This window comes from Belonocnema kinseyi, chromosome 2, assembly GCF_010883055.1.
Source record: "Belonocnema kinseyi isolate 2016_QV_RU_SX_M_011 chromosome 2, B_treatae_v1, whole genome shotgun sequence".
Classification (NCBI taxonomy): Eukaryota; Metazoa; Arthropoda; class Insecta; order Hymenoptera; family Cynipidae; genus Belonocnema; species Belonocnema kinseyi.
The window spans coordinates 79,482,257-79,502,682 of NC_046658.1; the positions used below are offsets into that span (position 1 = coordinate 79,482,257).

The window sequence follows — 20,426 nt, forward strand, 5'->3', positions numbered from 1 at the left end:
CCACCGATAATGTTTCCTCCCTTTGCAGAGAAATCCATCTCGAAATATACACGCAAACAATATATTCTAATAATTTATATGTCAGTGTGTGCATATGTGATAACGTCCGAGAATCTCGTGGCTTTGTGTTGTTCAAATGCAATTCATTATCCTCTCTTCATTCAACAAATTATTCATTACCAAACCCAAATCCTAAATTCCTGTAAGCTTCTATATTTTTAATTTAAATATGACAAAGCTTGTACGTGATCTCAAAAAATTGATATACAAAAAATGGATTATATTCTCTACAGCAGTATTTGGTCAAACAGTACTCTGAATAGAAACTACTTTTCGGCAATTCCGCGTAACGATTTTTCATTACCGTTTTAATTTTAACGAGTTCCTTTTCGCAGCTGAAATGCGTGCCTGAAATACTGTAATCACAAAAGCAAATTAAACCACAGTTTACAAATAAAATAAAACCGACTAGAGGTGCACAAAAAGAAATTTAATTTTGAATTTTATACACTTTTTCAGTTATATTGACGTAACTTGACTAATGTAACCTTTTTTTTGTGCCTTTTTATAAAATCACCATCCTGAATTTTAAATTTCTTGTATTGCTTCAATTTCTTAACAAAAGTCTGAAACTAGATCTAAGCTTATCATATATTTACAGTTCACAAAATCCACTTTCGCTTTACAATAGTCTTTCCTTTGGAAAGAAAAGTGGTTTAATTTTCTAATAAATAAAATAACGACTGTAGGAAAAGGAACGTTAAAAATTTTTCTTCGCAAAACCACATTACTCGAAGTTCAAGAATTTAAAAAATATTTTAAGATATAAATCATTTATTTGTAAAATGAATTTAGTACTTCATATAATTAATCATCTCTGCTTAGTAAATTTATAGTTAACGAACATTGTATAATACATTTTTTAGACGGTATTTAGACATAAGTACACAAGATACTGCAAGCCTTACAGTATATCGTTTAGTCTTTCCGTGACTTAGTCCATTTTTTCTCACTTTTTTAAATCTTCTGTTCCAAGTTCGAAGTTCGCGGTTCTAGGAAAATTCGCTATGGGAAGTAGCATATATAAAAATGTCGAACTCGTCATTTAATAAATACACATACTTGCCTTACTTCTAATAAAACGCTTTTAGAAAATTAACAGTCATAACTAATAACAGAAAACGACGCACTGAAATCTATAATAGATCATCCAAGATAAAATAAAAGATTAATAGTCTTAGTTCGATTCGCTACTGCCATCGATGTCTGTTAGGGTGTCAAAAAAACCACTTTTTTCTATCACTCGGTCCGTGATCTGAACCACCCCAAAAAATATAAAAACTATTAATTAATGTTAGATTCTTTAGAAATAATAATTGTTTGAAAGAAAATACAACTCATGCAAAAAATTGACACAATAAGATAAAAAAATATTACTCCTAATCGTAAAAAACTACCCTTTATAGGGGCTAAAATTTAAAATATTGTATTTTCCGCTATCCTATATTTTACCAATCCATTCAAGTACTAAAATATCTAAAGAATTGCACGTAACATTTTAAAAGTTTTTTTGTTTCAATTGGTTCAAGTTTTTTTTTTCTGTGTTTGATATTCTCAATTTTATTTCCAGAAAAACTTAATTATTTTTTCGAAAATTATAGTTATTAAATAGTTATAATTATTTTGGGACTTTTTAGGGTCCCAAACCCACGATTTCGGTTTTTTTCTTAAATGAAACAAAAATACACACTTATTTTTTTTACCAAAAAGAACAAGTTTAGTGGTGCGTGATTGAAAAAAATAGTATTTTTTAGTACACCCTAATGTCTATACAAGAATGAAGTATTGCAGAAGAAGAAACTAAATTGTATGCACCTTTCCTTGTTTTGTAAAGCACGTCGATTTATATGAAGAGCTCCAAAGCACGCGTATAATACAGATTTTTTAATGAATGACTAGTCGCAAACACGCCAACAATCCCAAAATGAATTGCAACGTTGATTCCAGTCCCATTGCAGATGAGCCAATAACTAAAAAGAGACAAACAAATATTTTGTTTAGTCGAGGAGAAATTCATTAGTTGCTGATTAATAAAGTTTAATTAACTTTTATTATTGGAAAATTTTAAAATCACATTTATATTCTATGCTAATTCGTTCTTTAATTAAGAACTAAAATTAATTTCCAAATACTAATTAATATTACACTATTCACAAAGCGACAGATGTGTCTCATTTTGATGAAAATTAAAAGAAATTATTTTCTTAAAAACTTTTTTATCTTGCGTCTTAATCTAATTTATTTCAAGTTTCTATTATAAATCTCATATCCTTTTTATGAATTATGGGTGGCTAGACTTATGCATAATAAATGAATGCCGCTTCTGCTATTTTCCAAGTAAAAGGACAGAATAATCGATTTCTTATTACAAGAAGACTGAAATAATTATTATTATATTACATTATATCTTTATGTTTTATACCATTATTCAGCATTGCTACAAAATATCAATTCCAAAATTCCGTAACCAATTTTTCATTTTACCTGCCAGTTATAATTTGTTTTCAAATATAAAAAATACCTAACAATTAGGATATCAGTAATGTTAATGTAAACGAACGTTTCTTTTGAACTTATCTTAAAGACTTTTAGTCACAACAGTCAAGATCAATTTTCAACAAAATCACTCCAATTTTCACAAAAATCCATGATTTTTCAACCAAATAGTTAAGTTTTAATGTCAAAAAGATCATTTTCAAACCGAAAAAGAAATTTTCAACAAAAACTCGAAATTTTCAACCAATGAGATGAATTATTAACAACAACAAAGTTCTTAGAGGAAAGTGTAATAGTTGATATTTCCAGCAAAAAATATTACAATTATTAATCAAAAACAGATTAGTTTTCGAAAATATGATTTTTGAACAAAAAAGAACGTTATTTAAAAGTATACTGTTAAATTTTAAAGCCAAAATTGGATTTTCTATCGAAATAGACTAAAAAGTATAAATTTTCAAGCAAAAATGGAATACTTACATTTAAAGTTGAAAAAATTAATTTTCAACCACAAAAAAACAATTTTCAACAAAATAGTTACATTTTCAACCTAACAAATTACTTTTTAACTGCAGACATGCATATTTAACAACAGAAAGTGCATTTTTAACTAAATAGTGGAATATTCAACCAAATTAATCGATTTTTCACCCAAAAAGACCCATTTTGAACAAAATGCGTAAATTTTCATCTAAACTGGTTTTATTTTAAGCCAAAGAAAAGAAATTGCGACCGAAAGATGAAACTTCATCTGACGAGATTACTCTAATACAAGGAAAAAAAGAATTTTCCACAAAATACATGAATTTTCAATCATATAGTTGAATTTTCAAATAAAAGTTGTTTAAAAAATTCTAAACCTCAATAAAAAATTAATTTTCAACAAATTAAATGTAATTAAAAAATAATAGTTCAATTTTCAATCAAGAAGATTAAATTCCAACCAAAAAGACACATTTTGAACCAAATACTGGAGATTCGAACCAAAACAGATTGATTTTCTTTTGCATTTTTAGCCGAAAAATATGAAATTTCATTTCTAATTAAATAAGATGAATTTTCCACGGAAGAGTTGCATTTACAACCAAGAACGATTTTTCAGTCAATAAACAAAAAAAATTATTCCAAAGTGTCAAATTATTATGTCAGAAAAAAGAATTTTTTACAAAACAGTTGAATTTTCAAAGAAGAAATATTATGTTGCAACAAAAAAGTATATTTTTAATGAAATAGTTGAACTTTTACCAAAATAGTAGAATTTTCAACCCAAATATACGAACTTTTAATAAGTCAGTTGCATTTATAACGAAGAAAATAATTTAAAATAAAACCTTTTCCTGACTGTGGAATTCCCTAACCTGCAGTAACCCCATTATTCTTTTTAAATACATCAAATTTAATTTCATGTATTTCATAAACAATTAAAACCTAAAATCTCTTTCAGGAGCAAGATTTCAACTTCAAAGCGTTTGTATTTGCATTTCAATAATGCATTCATAAATACTTTAATCATGGAAAATTAAACGAGACAGAATATTTTTAGATCACTTTTTCAGATTCAAATGTTAAACTGTTTATGCTGAAACTTTTTACTCTTTCCTTCGAGCTCCTGCTTCGTTTTAGTTTCGAACTCTTAAAAAGTAGAGAAGCGAGTCCCCGGGATCTTTATGAATATTGATCTTTCAAACGGTTACGAGTAATTCCATTGGATTGATTAAATTTGTTAGTGGTCTTTCACGACCTATTAAATTTTCTTTTAAGGAGAAGTGGATAAATTAAATAAGCACTTTTGGGTGGGTGGAGGGCAACGACTTTTCTATGTTGTCTTACATGAATCAGGGGGGGGGGGGGTTAAAACCTTTCTACCAAATTACGTTACCGCAAGATACTCTGAACTTTGCTTTCCCTTAACCTGCTCTCCTTTCAAATCTTACTAAGATTTCAAACAATTTCGAAAGATGTCTAAAACTGTTAAGAAAAGCTGTTAAATTTTCAGAGATGATTAATTGGAGTTTGTGTAAAAATATGTTAAGTTTTCTTTTTTTTGTGGGAATTTTATCTTTTTCGTTAAAAATTAATCTTTTTAGGTAGAATTTTCGGGGTTGCAGATTCAGCGATTTAATTGAAAGTCAAATGTTTCGTAGAATATTCGTTTTTTAATACAAAATTATTTTGTTATGAAAATTGCATTATTTCATTTTTAGTAATAAATTGATATTTTTTAGATTAAAAATGTAACTATTTTTTTGAAAATCGATGCAATTTGTTGAATCGTCTTATTTGGTAGAAAATTAATCAGCTTCGTTGAAAATTCAACTATTTAGTTAAAAATGTATGTATTTTCTTATTGAATATTTGACTATTTTGTAAAAATCTCGTCTTTTCCGATTAAGCATTCAAAATTTTGGATGATGATTCATAACTTTTGGTAGAAATTTTATCATTTTTTAATTAAAAATGCAACTGTTTGGTTGAAAATGAATGTGTTTTGGTTCAAAATTAAACTATTTTTTCAGAAAATTAATTCTTTTTCATTGAATGTAACAGTTTTTGAATAAAAAAGAACATATCTTCTTGATTAAAATATCAACTATTACGGTTTTTTATTGAGAATGTATCTTTCTGGTTGAAAATTCTTCCTTTTTGGTTAAAAATTCAACTACTTGGTTGAAAGTTAAACTACTTTGTTAAATCACAAGAAACAGTAAGATTATACTAAACCCTCCCTTCCTCTCCCCATGACGTCTAAATTTTTGTATCTCCTCTGAATAAATTAAAAACATATAGGCCCTCACAAAGAGGGGTACGTGGTTCCAAATTTCAACACACGACAGGTAAAATGACGCTTTCTTGTCCTAAGTCCTCGAGTAAAAATGCTTCGACTTGAGTTCGACTTGGTTATGTCTTGAGTTCGTCTCCAAGACATCTGGCGTCTGACTGCGTGTCAAAACTGAGTCGAGACATAGGACTTCGTCTTACTTTTATGGCCACGACAGGTAAAACGGCGTTTACTTGTCTTCAGTCGAACCTTGTCTTGGCTAAGATGACGTTCACTTGACTCAAGATGAAACTTGTCTTGGCTGAGATTATCGAACCTTTTTTGGCTCATAATGAGATTAAAATTAACGAATGAAAAATTTGTAATGATTAAATTAGTTATTTTTAATTAAAAATTTCAGAATCGGTGGCTTTGAACGAGTAGAACCCTTACACATTTTCTTAAAAAAATGTAACTTTCTAGAAGGATCTCCTAAGCCGTTAGAAATACGTAAAAACAAACAACATTTTCGGTATCATCGTCAAACAAGTATAATACAAATAACAATCTGTAAATAAGTTGATTTAATATATATATAGTATAAAAATATACAAGATTGTTTAACCATTAACAAATATTAGCTTTTATGACTGTTAGAAATAACCTTTTTGTTAGGACAGGTATACACTTGAAGTTATAAACCGCTCGTGTTCCAGTCATAAATTTTTGACTCAAGAGATAAATTTATACCTTCAAGACATAGAAACTTGTCTCCAAGACATAAATTGAAGTCTGGCTCCGTCTCAAAACTGAGACATGCTTAAGTCGAACTTTTCGACTTCAGCATGTCTTGATTGGGGGCAATTCAAGTCGAACTCAAATCGAAGCATTTTTATTCGGGCGTGATTTATTCACGGCCCCTAACCTGCTTAATTTCCATATTCTAGTAATTGGTCTTATAAAATTGTACTGTAAAACAAGGTAAAGTAACTCATGCAGGGTGAAGTCGCTCATCAACAAATTGAAAGGACATAAATCTCAAAATAAAACTTGAAATCTCTACTAATTAAAACAATTAATAATCTTTTACTTTCTCCCTAGGAAATCTAATATTGAACTCTAGAATATAAATTTGGGGGCGAGTAACTTTAGCCTGCATACCCTGTTTGACGGAAAAGGAAATAATGAAATGGAATTTATCTTACTTTTGACGTCAACTTGTCCATCAGGTTTCTTCTGGCCGGTTTGATGATTAGGTGGTGGTTGATAGTAGGAGTCACCATATCTTGTAGCGGTAGCTGCCGGTACCAGATTGACCTGGTACCGGCTGTCTTCTTCTGCACTTACTTCTGAGGATTGCCAATATATTGAATATATTGATGCGCTGCACCGTATTTTTAGTTTCCCATGTGCAAAATGTTCGTGTGTTACGAGAAACTGTAATGTAATTTTTGCAATTTGCCACTGAGATTCATTTGTATCAAGTGGGCTTAATGTGCGCACTTGTGGGTCGAGAGGCTGCAAAAATATGTTTAAAAAGTTAATTACAGTCTTTACAGTTTAAAAAATTAATAATACCTTCTCAAAATTAATGTCTTCTGAAGTTATAAATGAATGGAATTAAGAAAGTATCACTTGCAAATATTTAAAAATATATAGAAAAAAGAATTATTAATAATAAGAATACAAATAATATATTCAAGCGATTATAAAACTTTGTTCTTGTACTTATTTAGGCTAAAATATATTTTTTAAATGGAAAAAACATGGAAATGAACCCACATTTTTTTAGATTTTTAATAGCTTTCATATTTTTGATAACAAAAATGATAAAAATGTTGAAATTTTGAAACGTTGAGTGATAAAATAAGATAATTAAAGACAAATTAAGATAAGTATATCACAGAATTAGAATGAATAGATTGCACAAACATACAGCTCATTTGTATATGGCATTAATCGAACTATTATCTAAATTCGACAATTTAAAATTATTTGAATTTAATGACAGGAAAAAAAAGAGTTTGTAGGCAAAGAGCGGATATTATTCTTGAATCTAATCGCCACTCCATTGTTCAGGATATAACAGTCGAATTGTGCTCATCTCATTGCCTGTAATCGGCGATAGTACAATTCGCCTGAATCGGAATTCGATTGCCATAATAATCGCGGGCGAACACGTTTGCGTAATGTTGACTAATCGTACGCAAATTTATGCGAATCAAATAAAATTGAACCTAGCTTAAATTATCTCTATCACACAGTTTTATTTGAATATTTACTTTAGATAACCAAGAAAGCAGTAAGAAATAAAAATATTGAGGGTTTTCAGAGTTAGAAAGATTGTGGTTATAAAACTTTTAAAAAAGCAATTATCATTTGAAAGTTTTATTTTATGCCGTTCGAGAATTGAGGGCCCGGATCGTGGAACCGGTTATAACTTCCTGGCGCTTATATTGACTCTGTGGCGCCTAAATTACAAATCCTTCTAAAATTTATTTAGAAGCGAAATGCAAATTTTTTAAATAAATATTTTATAGGGTTGCGCCGCGTTCAAAAATGTTTTACGCTTCAATAACTGAGTAGGTAAACTTTATATTATCTTAAATGAATGTTTAGGAACTCATAGAATACAAATAATTGGTTAATTAATCCATTTATTTGTTTTCAACATATTTTATGAACAAATGAGCAAATAGTTTTATTATCGGTAAAAAATTGTCTGTTTGCTAAAATTACTTAATATTAATGTAGAAATGACATTTAATCACAAACCTAATTTAAAAGTTTATAAGAACCATTTTTATGAACAATTCTTGTGGAAAAATATTAAAATTTGAGATTTTTTCAAATTATAATTTCCTTCAATCGGCAGAACGACTTGAGGTATTCCTTAAAATAATAAATATTTATTGATATTTTATACAATATAACATTTTAAATGTCTATAAAGTAATTAAAAAAGTTGGCCCTTTCGCTTAGAAAAAAAAATTTTGCACTGGAAATGTTTTATGTTCTTGGAGGAATGACTGCTAGTCACAAAAATATTTGGAAAGTTAACAATAAACATTTTTATGAATAATTCTCGTGACAGCATTACAGCAATTTATTAAACTATAAGAACTAAAATGTTTATAAACCGCTGATTCGAATTCAGCACCGTCAGCGCGGCGGCGTATTGGCGCGCTGACGTAAAGCTTAGGTATATTTACATGGTAACGGATTTCTTCCCGCCCGGTGATCGGGTGGCTTTTGATTAGTTGCGGAATTTCCAGCAACCAATTAAGAAGTTCAAGTAAACGGATTTAAATAAATGTCTTATGATGGTAATTGATCCTCTGTTTTTACATATTTTTATATTTTCCAAGCTGTATGTCAACAAAAATACTAAACTAGATCGTCATGCCTCCCCCGGCCGCCAAATAGCAAAGTAGGCGGCGCGCCGCCCGCCGCCGCTGCGACGATCCAAAGTGCTCAAATCGCCGCCGCGTCAAAAATCTTTCTGCGCAAACTTCTAATATATTTATGAGAAAATAAATAATATATAATGAAAAGAAATGTAATTGTCTTATTACCGGCCTGTCATTGATGAACCATGTAAGATTCGCGGCAGGTTTGCTTCTACCTGATGTGCAGGTGACTCTCACAGTGTCTCCTATTTTATACCTAGGAAGCATTCCCGACACAGTTGGAATTTCTGTCGGCAGCTCTGAAAAATAAATTCAGTTAAATAAAATGTTTAAAATAGATTTGATTTCTCTAAATATTTTATCCAGGGAATGCAATTTTATGTCCGGAATGGTCATTAAAAAGGCAGTTCATAATATTTACAAAACACATCGGCTGATGTGATATTTAATATTTTTTACAATTCGCAAGATATCACAATGTGTAGCAATATCTATTCAACTTAGCATAAAGATAATAAAATAATAAGTTGAACCTTGCATAAGTTTCAAGAATGGACTTCGACATAACAAGAGTCATAATTATAACTCCAGTGTGACAAGAGAGAACATTTCTGCAGCAAATAATGGAAATAACAGAACTTTATCAATAGAGTAAGAGGTCCTTTACAACATTTTGTATGCAGTAATATTTTCCGGAAAATCCAATATTCACCATTTTTATGATAAATTAATTTTATTTATGGACAATCAGGCCATAGAAGCCACGGAAGATCGACCCTTCCAGTTACTTTTCAAAAGAAAAACTTATTACATATTTTTTTGGTAGGTACGTTTTTTGAGTTTAGCCATTTTTACAGAATTTGAAAACTGTCTAATAATTATTCTATTATTAAAATATTTTTTTGCAATTCTATAAAAGTAATGATAGAAAATCAGTTTCTAATATTTGGGGAAACAAAAAAATTCCGTCTCAGCCCGGATTTGAACCATATTATATGAACTTATGTTTTGAGAATTTCAGGCCTGCGGGAGAAGTTTATTTCATAATTATGAAATAAATCTAACACGTTTATTTGAAAAAATCGATTTTTATCCTACACTATTTATTCGATTTTTTTAATTTACAAAGGACTTTTTTTCTGATAAACAGATTCATCAAACAAGCTCTTATACCCGTGCCTACGCGTCCCTATAAATAATTTACAGTCAGTGAGTATAATTTAAAAAAATATTTATTACGTTGTTTACAAATAAATCAACAAAAGTTACTTTGCCGGATTAGCACTTTTAGCTTATTCAAATCCAGAGTTTTTGTATAAAATGTGAGAGCAATTGAGATTCCGGATTCAATAACCACACACAAGATTTTACCGAGTGAAAAGCAAGTCCCCTGGAGGCTTCAAAACAAATTTTCGATGAAAAATTTTTTAAGGATATATACGGACGTCAAATTTTATTGCGCATTTTTTTCTCTAGACAAAGAGTTGTAGCTTCTGTAGTTTTCGAAATAAAACCAAAAAAGTGACTTTTTTGAAAAAGTCGATTTTAATCGGATTTTCTCTTCAACTCGTGCTCAGTGCTTCAGTTTTTGAATTTGTTAAATGAAAATTTCAGGAAATGTGCTTTAGGATGTCCTTCGATCGACAATGTAATGGGAATTCAAAACCGTTGTTTTGAAAAATTGTTATTAATTTTTTTCTGATACTCGGTGCGAATCGAACATTTGTAACTTCCTGCGTTTCGTTTAGGGAGGGAATTTTGAGCAGGCAAATGCATTTTGTGTCAAAAATGCGGAGAAAGGTGTAATAAAGTTTTTTGAAAAGTTTCAGATCAAAATATTTGATAGTTTATGAGTAGTTATGATTTTAGTGAACGTTAGCGCTGGAGTCTTTGAGCGTACTATGTAATCTGAGACCTAGAACATGCATTTTGAAAACAAACCTATGCACACTTTTCTTTCAAGTGACCAAATCTATTTCGAAAATAAAACAGATCAGTTAGTCCTTAACTGATCACTGGTTGTTGCACATCAGAGTGTTTTAAAGTTTAACTTGGAAAACTGAAACGTGTCTTAAAATATAGGGAACATTGAATTTGATTTCTAAGTTAATATATGTTTATGTATTGAAAGTGATTAATTAAATAAGTAAATGTCATCGAGTTTGCCAGAAACTCGAAAAGTTACAAATGTTCGATTCGCACCGAGCATCAGAAAAAATTAATAACAATTTTTCAAAACGACGGGTTTGAATTCCCATTACATTGTCGATCGAAGGACATCCTAAAGCACATTCCCTGAAATTTTCATTAAAAAATTTCAAAAACTGAAGCACTGAGCACGAGTTGAAAAGAAAAACGGATTAAAATCGACTTTTTCAAAAAAGTCAGTTTTTTGGTTTTATTTCGAAAAATGAAAAAGCTACAACTGTTTGTCTAGAAAAAAAATGCACAATAAAATTTGACGTTCGAATATGTCCTTAAAAAGTTTTTAATCGAAAATTTGTTTTGAAGCCTCCAGGGGACTTGCTTTTCGCGCGGTAAAATTTTTGTGTGGTTATTGAATCCGGAATTTCAGTTATTGTTTCATGACGATTAATTAAAAACTGGCATTTGGCTATTTGGTGATTATTTCAACAATTTTGATAAACAAATTCACAGTTTGGATATTTGTCAATGAATACGCTCACTTTCAAACGGAATTTTTCAAAGAATGCGCCCAATTTTGTTACTGAATTAATAAAGAATCTCTTTCTGATGACATTTATCTATGAAAATTTTAAATTCGCAATAATGAATAATTATTTCAAAACTTGCTATAAATAAAATTATAGTTTGGATATTTATCAAGGAATAGGCTCAGTTTTTTACGGAATGAACTAAAAATATATATCTAATGATTTTTTTCTCATATACTTTTCGAATTTACAAGAATAATTAATTATTCAAACAATTTTCATAAATAAATAGACAGTTTAGGTACTCTTCTACGAATAGTGTCAAGTTTTTGACGAAATTAACGAAGAATTACTTTACGATGACTCTCCACTATGATATTTCCGAAATTTATAAGAATGATTAATTATTCAAACAATTTTCAAAAACAAATTCAGCATTTTACTATTTTTTAAAAATACGCTCAACTTTCTTACGGAATTAACAAAGAGTGTCTTTTTGATGACGTTTTGCCATTACACTTCTAAATTCGTAATAATTATTAATGATTTAAATAATTTTCGTAAACAAATTCACAGTTTGAGTATTTTTCAAAAAATCGGCTCATTTTTTTACGAAATCAATTAAGAATAAGTTTTTGATGACTCTCTTCTATGATCCTTTGAAAATTTATAAGAATGATAAATTATTTAAACAATTTTCATAAATAAATTCAGTTTTCGGTTATTTTCTAACGAATAAGCCTCCTTTTTCAAGGAATCAACTAAGGTTGTCTTTTCTGTAATTCCTTACTACGATAGTTTACAGATTTACAAAAATTATTAATATTTTAACAATTTTTACAAATGAATTCTGAATTTGGCTATTTTTCAACGAATAGGCCTAATTTTGTATGGAATCAACTAAGAATGCCTTTTCTATAACTGTTTACTATAATAGTTTGCATATAACAAGAATTGTTAATAATTTCAACAATTTTCATAAATAAATTCTAAATTTGGCTAATTTTCAACGGAACCGACTAACAATGTCTTTGCAATGACTCTTCGCTATGATAGTTTCCAAACTGAAAACAATTATTATTTAGATAACCAACATTCATAAACAAATTGAGAGTTTGACTATTTTTTAACGAATATGATTAATTTTTCTTTACGGAATCGACTTAGAGTGTCGTTTAGATACAGTCTTGCTAAGATACTTTAATTGTTTAACTGATTCATAATTGTTGTCAATTTAGAAAGTATCATAGCAAAGAGTCATTGGAAAGACATGATTAGTCGATTCCGCAAATGGAAATAGAGAGTATTCGTTAAAAAATAACCAAACACTGAATTTGTTTAAGAATATTGTTTAAGTAATGAACAAGTGCTGTAAATTTGAAAAGTATTATAGCAAAAAGTCATCGAAAAGAAATTCTCCGTTGATTCCGTAAAAAAGTGAGCCTATTCGTTGAAAAATACCCGAACTCAATTTGTTTCAAACATTAATAAATAATTCTTGTAAATTTTCAAAGCATTGTAGTAAAGAGTTCAAAAAAGAGAGTCTTGGCTGATTCCTTAAGAAAGTGAGGCATTGGTTGAAAAATGCCCAAGCTCTGATATAGTATATATAGTATGCAACGCAATAAATAATTTCTTTAAATTATTTTGACCCTCTGCAAATTAATTCTGGATAGTTTTAGCACATAAATGAGACCTTTTTTGATTAATGTAAAAATAAAAATAATGTTTAATTCTGAAAAGATTAAAAAAACATGTCAATTTTGTTGTAAATAAAAAATTAACCACATTTTTAAGTAAAATTAAAACACAAAAATCTTACTGAAACTTAAAAATTTTTCACTTGCATTCAAAATTTCTGAATCCAATAAATATTGTAGGCTCAAAATTTATTTCTCCACAGAAACTTGGTTTTGCCTTTCTGTGACCCCGGGCAGAAACCCCTAATAGTTTCCGCCGGGTGTCCTTCCATTCGTCCGATGTACTTTTTTCCCTTAAGAGCATACAAAAACCTGTCACGTGACCAGTTCTTTTAAATGAACTTACTCAGAAGGTAACAATTTCAATTAATTTTCAATACCAGACAGACGTTCATATTGTTTTCCTTTACTTCTATTTGCTACGGAAAATTTATTAGAGTTATTATTTGATAAGTAATTTCGTTTAAAAGAATTAGTCACGTGACAGTCTGGTACATGCCCTTAAGTAGAAGTAGAGAAAATAGGGGAATTTTGGAGGGGAAGTAGAAGAGGAAGGGGAAGTAGGGCAAGTAGGGGAAGCAGGGGAAGTGGATAAAGTGAAGGGATAGGGATTAGATTAGGGAGAAGTAGGTGAAGAGGGAGGAGGATAATTGTAGGAGGGGAATGGAAGAAGGCAGAAGGAGGGGCAGTAGGGGAGGGGGAGATTTTAAATACTCAATTAACGTCGTAATAGGATCTACGAAACCCTTTTTTTTAAATGCATGACACCTACTTTAACTAATTTTTTTAGTTAATCAAATAGGGCTAATTAATTTTTTTTTATATTTACCTTTAATACACTTAAAAGAAAAAATGAATGAAAAATAAAGAAGGGAAGGAAATTCTTACCGACTATATCCATAGCACCATAAACTATTGCGGTATGAAACGAGGGTGCGTCAGCGGATACTTCACAACTGTAAAGGCCTGCAGCATCAGAATTCAAGTCAACAAGAGTGACTTGAGTTGCATTGCTCTTAGCTTCCTGCAAAATAAATTTATCCTCGGTTAAACAATTAGACCTGCTTTTACTGCGAGTTTGGTTTCAAAAGTCATGATGATTATTTTTTCATATACAAATTTAAAAAAGTGTTCTTTTTTACATTTTTGTAAATTTTTTTGTTAAATTAATATAAAGCAAATAGTTTTTCCAATTTCCAAGAAAAAACTTATATTGTTTCGATTATGAATATAATAGGATATATGCAATGACTTAAAACAGTGAAAATATACAAATATTCCATCTAATGAACAATTTAAAATAAAAATCACTTTTGAAATGAACTGTTAGATTCTTAATTTCAAATTTATTCCTCTATAATTATACATTTAAGAGCAGTGCAATCTTGAATTATTTAAATTTAAAATTGTGCAACTGTTGACACTTTTGATTTAAATATTTAACACTTTCAAAATGAAATATTATACATAAAATTTTAATGGGAAAATTATTCAATTTTAAAGAAGTCCTTTCATTTCAAATAATTCAACACCTTAAATTTCAAATATTTTAAAATTGTGCCTAATTTTGGAATTCTTCAAGATTTAAAAATAAAAAGTTGTTTAATTTATATAAATAAAGTTTGAAACTGCTTTATTTAGTTCGCTTTCAAATTCAAGTAGCTCATTTTTTCATGTTTCTTATTAAAATTTGTAATTGTAGATAGCTTTAAAAGTTTAAACTATAGATTTTCCTCATCGCTTGTCTTATTTTGAGTGTTTCTATTTTCAATTAATCCCTCTTCCAAAATTTCAATTCTAAACCCAAGAATTTTAAAATTTTCAATACAAAAGTTTTAAAATTGTTTAATGACTTACAATTTCAGATATAAAACTTTAAAACTGGAAATTACTGACTAATATCGAATGCATTTTAACTTAAAACCTTATATTTTCGCAAAAATCTTAACTCTTGAAATATTTAATACAGACAAACATTTCAGAGTTTAAGAATTAAAAAAATATATTCTAGAATTTTGGAATATTATTAAATGGATTTTGTTTTCAAAATTACTTTAAAAAAAGATCCAATGTTATGATTGTGCTATTTTGCTAAATGATAAAACACATATGCTTGCTAGATGAGAAACAATTTTAATTTTGAAAAATAAGACACATTTGGTAGCTTTTAATTTTTTTTCCAAAGCGCACTATTATCGTAGTACTGATTATATGACGTCAGAGATATACCAAATGACCCGTCAAGAACTTTGCAAGCTCTGTTTGAAAATCCTCTTTTTCCTATAAATCTTATTAAATAATAAGGAACTATTTTTTTTCGTTTTGAAAAGTTTTATCTTTTACAAGAAGTAAAGGCATTTTCAGTTGTTTCCAATAGAATTCATTTGGGATTTTAAAGCTTTTCAAGTCGCCGTCAGAAATAAAATCTTCCAAAATGACATCCAGGAACTCGGTCCTGGCCATTTGAAAACTTTATTATTATCTTCAGAAATTTTATTTTCTCCAAATTCTCTACACTATACGGTTAGATCTTATTCCAAATATTGATTTCATATGAACGAGGAAATATTCTTCACTCCAATAAAGCCGCCTTTAGGCCAACCACTGATTGGTCGCAGTTTTTTATTTTATTCACATATATCCGTTACAACATATGCCAAAACCATCATTTTCCACGATGCACTTAGCCTTCAAAATAATGCTTACGTTTGAATATTATTAGATTTCTTATATCTGTTAGTTTTGCCGCAGAAAGTTACTGACTTTTGATTGAAAATTCACTGTTTCAAATAGCCAGAAGTAATCACTGAATTCTCTGTGAAATTTTACTCATTCAAAGTACAGGCATCACAGTCTAATATGCACTTAAAACGGGGGAAAATAGGGTGATCTTTCAAGAAAATAGGACAATAATAGTGGCGGTTATACCACATAAAATGCAAAATGAAAGCTTTAAATTTCTTAGATTAAAAGTAGAAATATATTGTATTCTCAACCAAATAATTAAATTTTTAAACGAAAAACATTTATTTTCTACCAAAAGAAATGACTTTTCAACCAAAAGCATAACTTTTCTGCAAAATAGTTTAATTTTAAACCAAAAAAGAAGACTTTTTCACCATAAAAGATGAATTTTCGATCCAAAAGTACGAATTTTTGACAAAAATATTAATTTTTATCCAGCAGTTAAATTTTCTACCGAAATAGTTGATTTTTTGTGCAAAAAGATGAATATTCAAACAGAATGTTGAATCCTCAACAAAAAATATAATACTTGATATTTAAACTAAAAAAGAATTTACTTTGAAATGAAGAACAGTTGAATTAATTTAAACAAGACGAATTTCTAACAAAACAAATAAATTCTCAACCAAAACAATAGAAGAAGAAAGATTATTGAATAAAATTAATGTAGATACTTTAAATTCAATTGAAACCGCTTTAAATGGCTAACATTTCAAGTAAAAGTATCGCCTCTTCAATAAAATAGATTAAGTTTTATCCAAATATTTGAATTTTTAACCAGAAAGATAATCTTTCCACAAAGAAGATATATTTTTTTGAAAATAAAAAAAGCTAAAAGGATAGTTAAATTTGCAACCATAGATATGCATTTTCATCTAAAATTATGAATCTCCATTAAAAAAAAATAAATCCTCATAAAAATGTAATAATTCAAAATTTAAGCAAAAAATATGTTTCATTTAAATGAAAATTTGTAAAATTCAAAAAAACGCGACAAATTCTCAACAAACATAGATTAATTTATAAACATACTGATGTATTTTTAAGCAAAAAGATTAAATTTCGACCGAAATAGATAAAAATTCCAACTAAAAAGACGAATTTTCAATAAAAGAGATAAGTTTTAAGGAAGATTTAAGATTTATGATTAAGAAAGATTTCTCAGACGAGAAAAAAGAATTCAACCAAATTGTTTAATTTTCCACTCAAAAGAAGAAATTTTCAACAAAAAAGTTGTTTTCGTACCAAAAAGTTGAATTTCTTATCAAAATAGTTCAATTATAAACGCAGAAAGGCGAAATTTCTACGTAAAAGTATGAATCATTAACAAAATATGTAATAGTTAATATTAAAAAAATGGAATTGTTAATTAAAAACAGTTAAAGTAAACCAAAGAAGAGAACTTTTTAACGAAATATTTGATTCCTGAAACGAAACAGAATCATTTTTAACAAAAAATATGAAATTTGTACTAAAGGAGATGAACTAAAAGATGAATTTTCCATAAAAGAGTTGCATTTACAGCCAAAAAAGATTTCTTAGTCAATAAAAACCAGTCTACCAAATTGATTAATTCTAAAGCCAAAAAGACGAATTCTCCAAAAAAACAGTTGAATTTTCAACGCAAAATTGTGACTGTCAAAAGAAGGTAATTTTTTCCAAATAGTTGAACTTTATATCAAAATTGCTGATTTTTAAGCCTAAAAAGAGGAATTATTTTCAATAAAAAAATTTGACTTTTTACCAGAAAAGATGAGTTTTCTATCCATAAATGGGAATTCTCAACAACAAAGTTGAATAAAGATGACCTCCTAACAAAGCAGTTGGATTTTCAACAAAGCAATTCAAGTTTCAACCAAATGTTAAAATTTGTAAACATAAGAAACCTCTTCTGAATGAAAAAATTATAAGTATAGACTTTCTAAATAAAAAAAGAATAATTTTTAACCAAAATTTGCTGTTAAGATATATTATATTGTTTGAAGGCTCTGAATAAGACTTTTAGCAAAAGTTTGAACGTCCCCTTGCAATGAGTTCTAGAGATTAATACAAAGGCTGGGGAATCCTTGTATCATCCTAATTCCTAACGGAATTATTACCGCCGGGCCACCCTAGTTTTTCCGTCACCATGACTTTCGATCTTTCCCCTGGTCGTTCGTTTTCAGTCACTTACGTTCACCCTCAGACTTCCGATGCGGAAAGTCTTGATGGCCGGAGTCTCCTTGGGCGCAAAGCGATAGAACTCACTTCTCGCTTTATACCACTTAACGATGTACAGAGGGTCTCCTTCGGTGTCATACCAACAATTTAACGTGGCTGACTCCCCTTTTTTCACTGCAACTGGCACCTGAATCCGAACCTCCCTCAAGGCAGAACAGAATCCTAGAAAACAAGGGGAAATTGATAAATTATCACGTAAGTCACGTTGCAACACACGAGAACTTATCTCAATTAGGGGGGGGGGGGGGCATTAAACATCTGCACTAGTGATATCGTCATATAATTCAATCAATAAATTTCTATAGTAGTAATTTAAATTATGTAAGCCCCCATTCCCCTATGCCTCAAAGTTATTGAAACTCGGTGTATTGTGTCTAAAATTTCAACTTTTCTTCACGGATATTCAATCACTTATTATGGGGCCTATTGATATTCCCCAAATATTATTTTCACTTATTTTTGTTTTACCGACATTCATTTTATTGAATGAAAATTCGCCCTTAGGGGCCATCCATAAACTACGTTACCAATTTTAGGGAGTCGAGGGGGCCAGCAAAAAACTGCGGTGGGCAACAGGGGGGGGGGGGGGGGATGCTATAAGCTTAGATATCATTGTTAAATTAATAAGTTTGGCAATCACTTTCATACTTTAGAATTCTCACACTTTCCCCTGTTTTTTCTTATCTTCCCTTTTGTTTAAAAATTTGTCTTTCAGCACTTTTTGGATAAAAGGTCATTTCTTGTTGTTGAAAAGTCTATAATTATATTTTTGATTTTGAATTCATGACGTTTGGTTTAAACTCCCAATATTGGGTTGAAAGTTTAATTATTTTATTTCAATATGTCACTATTTTGTTAAAAAGTCGTCTTTTTTATCAAAAATCCAAATACTTGGTTAAAAGTTGAACTGCTTTGTTAAAAATTCATATTTTTGTTGTTGAAAATTTATAACTTTATTTAAAAATTTAACCATTTTCTTAAAAAGTTAACTATTGTGTTAAAAATTATTTTTTTTTGCTTGAGGATTAAGTTTTTTAAAACCAAAATTTAAATATTCCGTTTTTGGATCAGATTTGACCCTTTTCATGAAAACTTGATCTTTTCAAGTTCATAATTCAACTATTTCGCTCAAAATTCATCCTTTTTATTTAAAAGTAGTATTTGTAATGAACAGACCCCTTTCTAAGCATAAATCAACTAATTTGTCTCCGTTATAATCTGTTCTTGGATCTCCAAAATTACCTAATACTTTTTTTGTATCCTGATTTTGGATGCCTACGCATCCATTCATATCTTCCAGCTGAATTATTCTTTCACCACGATCGCAAATATTTATAGTGTCATTTAAAGTGTCCCAGAAGGCGTCTTTTACTTCTCTGGGATCACTATTCACTATCAACTGGCGCGTAGCATGATATGATAAATAATCTTCTAATTCCTACTTTCATTCTAGCCCACTGCAGTCTGGGAGATACAAAATCATGATCTCCAAGATGCTAATTCCCTCTTTCATTTAAAATCAGACCTACTCCTTGCCAACCATGTGATTCACTATCTACTCCTGACCATATTTCAAAACCGCCTTTCAACACGCCGTTTCCTATGTCTTTAGTTTTGCATCCCTTTTTCTTTGTTTCAGGCTCATATAAAATATCTAGTTTCCTTACATGTATAGTTTCTCGCAATTCTTTTAACTTGAGATCATTCACTCCCCTAGCATTCCAAACACTGTCTCCATTCGTCGCCTGAAACTTGACCTTCACATTTACCGTGTGCATGCCTTTTGTCAATTAAAGTTCGAGTCTATGATAAAAAGGGATACCCCCCCCCCCCCCCCCCCCCCCCCCCCAACAAAAATCTCGGCGTTGTTTGGAGTTTTTAGGTTGATAATTTCGTTTTCATCAAAAAATTATAATAAATTGAAATAAATTACTTATATTTAAGTAGGTTTTCGGGTTTCCTATTATCTGCATAGCGAAACACGATTTTAAAAAGAACAAAATTTTCAAAATTTAGACTTTTCTATTTGGGTTTTTCCCATTCTTTTTTAAACTGACTTTTAAAGGTTAAAGCTAAGACCACATGTTAAAGATGGTTTATAATTGCGTCATATTTCATGTGACCAAAAAAATACTACAAAGGAGATTTTATGAAAAATATCCTCTTTAAAGTCCTTTCAAAACCATTGAAATTTTCTAAATAAACCGCTTTAAGAGTTTAATTTGATAAAACTTAACGCATTTCTAGAAAGACAGGCAAATTTTTTAACAATAAGAATAGTTCCATTTTCAACTAAATATACAAATAAGATAATTAGTTAATGAAATAAATAACTGATTAATAAATAAATGAGTAAATATAT

The 20,426-nt window shown here is 29.4% G+C and overlaps 2 protein-coding genes across 3 annotated transcripts in view; one reads left to right on the top strand and one right to left on the bottom strand.

Moving 5' to 3' along the window:
• Positions 1-475: 475 nt before the first annotated feature.
• The window catches only part of LOC117167073 (cell adhesion molecule 2-like), a 33,212-nt gene continuing 13,261 nt past the window's right edge, over positions 476-20,426 (bottom strand). The window contains exons 2-6 of the mRNA XM_033351680.1: positions 18,018-18,226; positions 13,988-14,123; positions 8,890-9,023; positions 6,520-6,832; positions 476-2,030 (exon numbers count right to left, since the gene is read on the bottom strand). Of these exons, the coding sequence (XP_033207571.1) occupies positions 1,945-2,030; positions 6,520-6,832; positions 8,890-9,023; positions 13,988-14,123; positions 18,018-18,226 (878 nt within the window). The 3' untranslated portion in view covers positions 476-1,944. The remainder of the gene's footprint in view (positions 2,031-6,519; positions 6,833-8,889; positions 9,024-13,987; positions 14,124-18,017; positions 18,227-20,426) is intronic.
• LOC117167072 overlaps positions 9,310-20,426 on the top strand; it is an 81,120-nt gene continuing 70,003 nt past the window's right edge. The window contains exons 1-2 of one of the 2 annotated variants that reach the window (XM_033351677.1): positions 9,310-9,375; positions 9,476-9,546. The gene's annotated coding sequence lies outside the window, so the exon portion shown is untranslated. The remainder of the gene's footprint in view (positions 9,376-9,475; positions 9,547-20,426) is intronic. The other variant, XM_033351676.1, reaches the window with a different exon arrangement.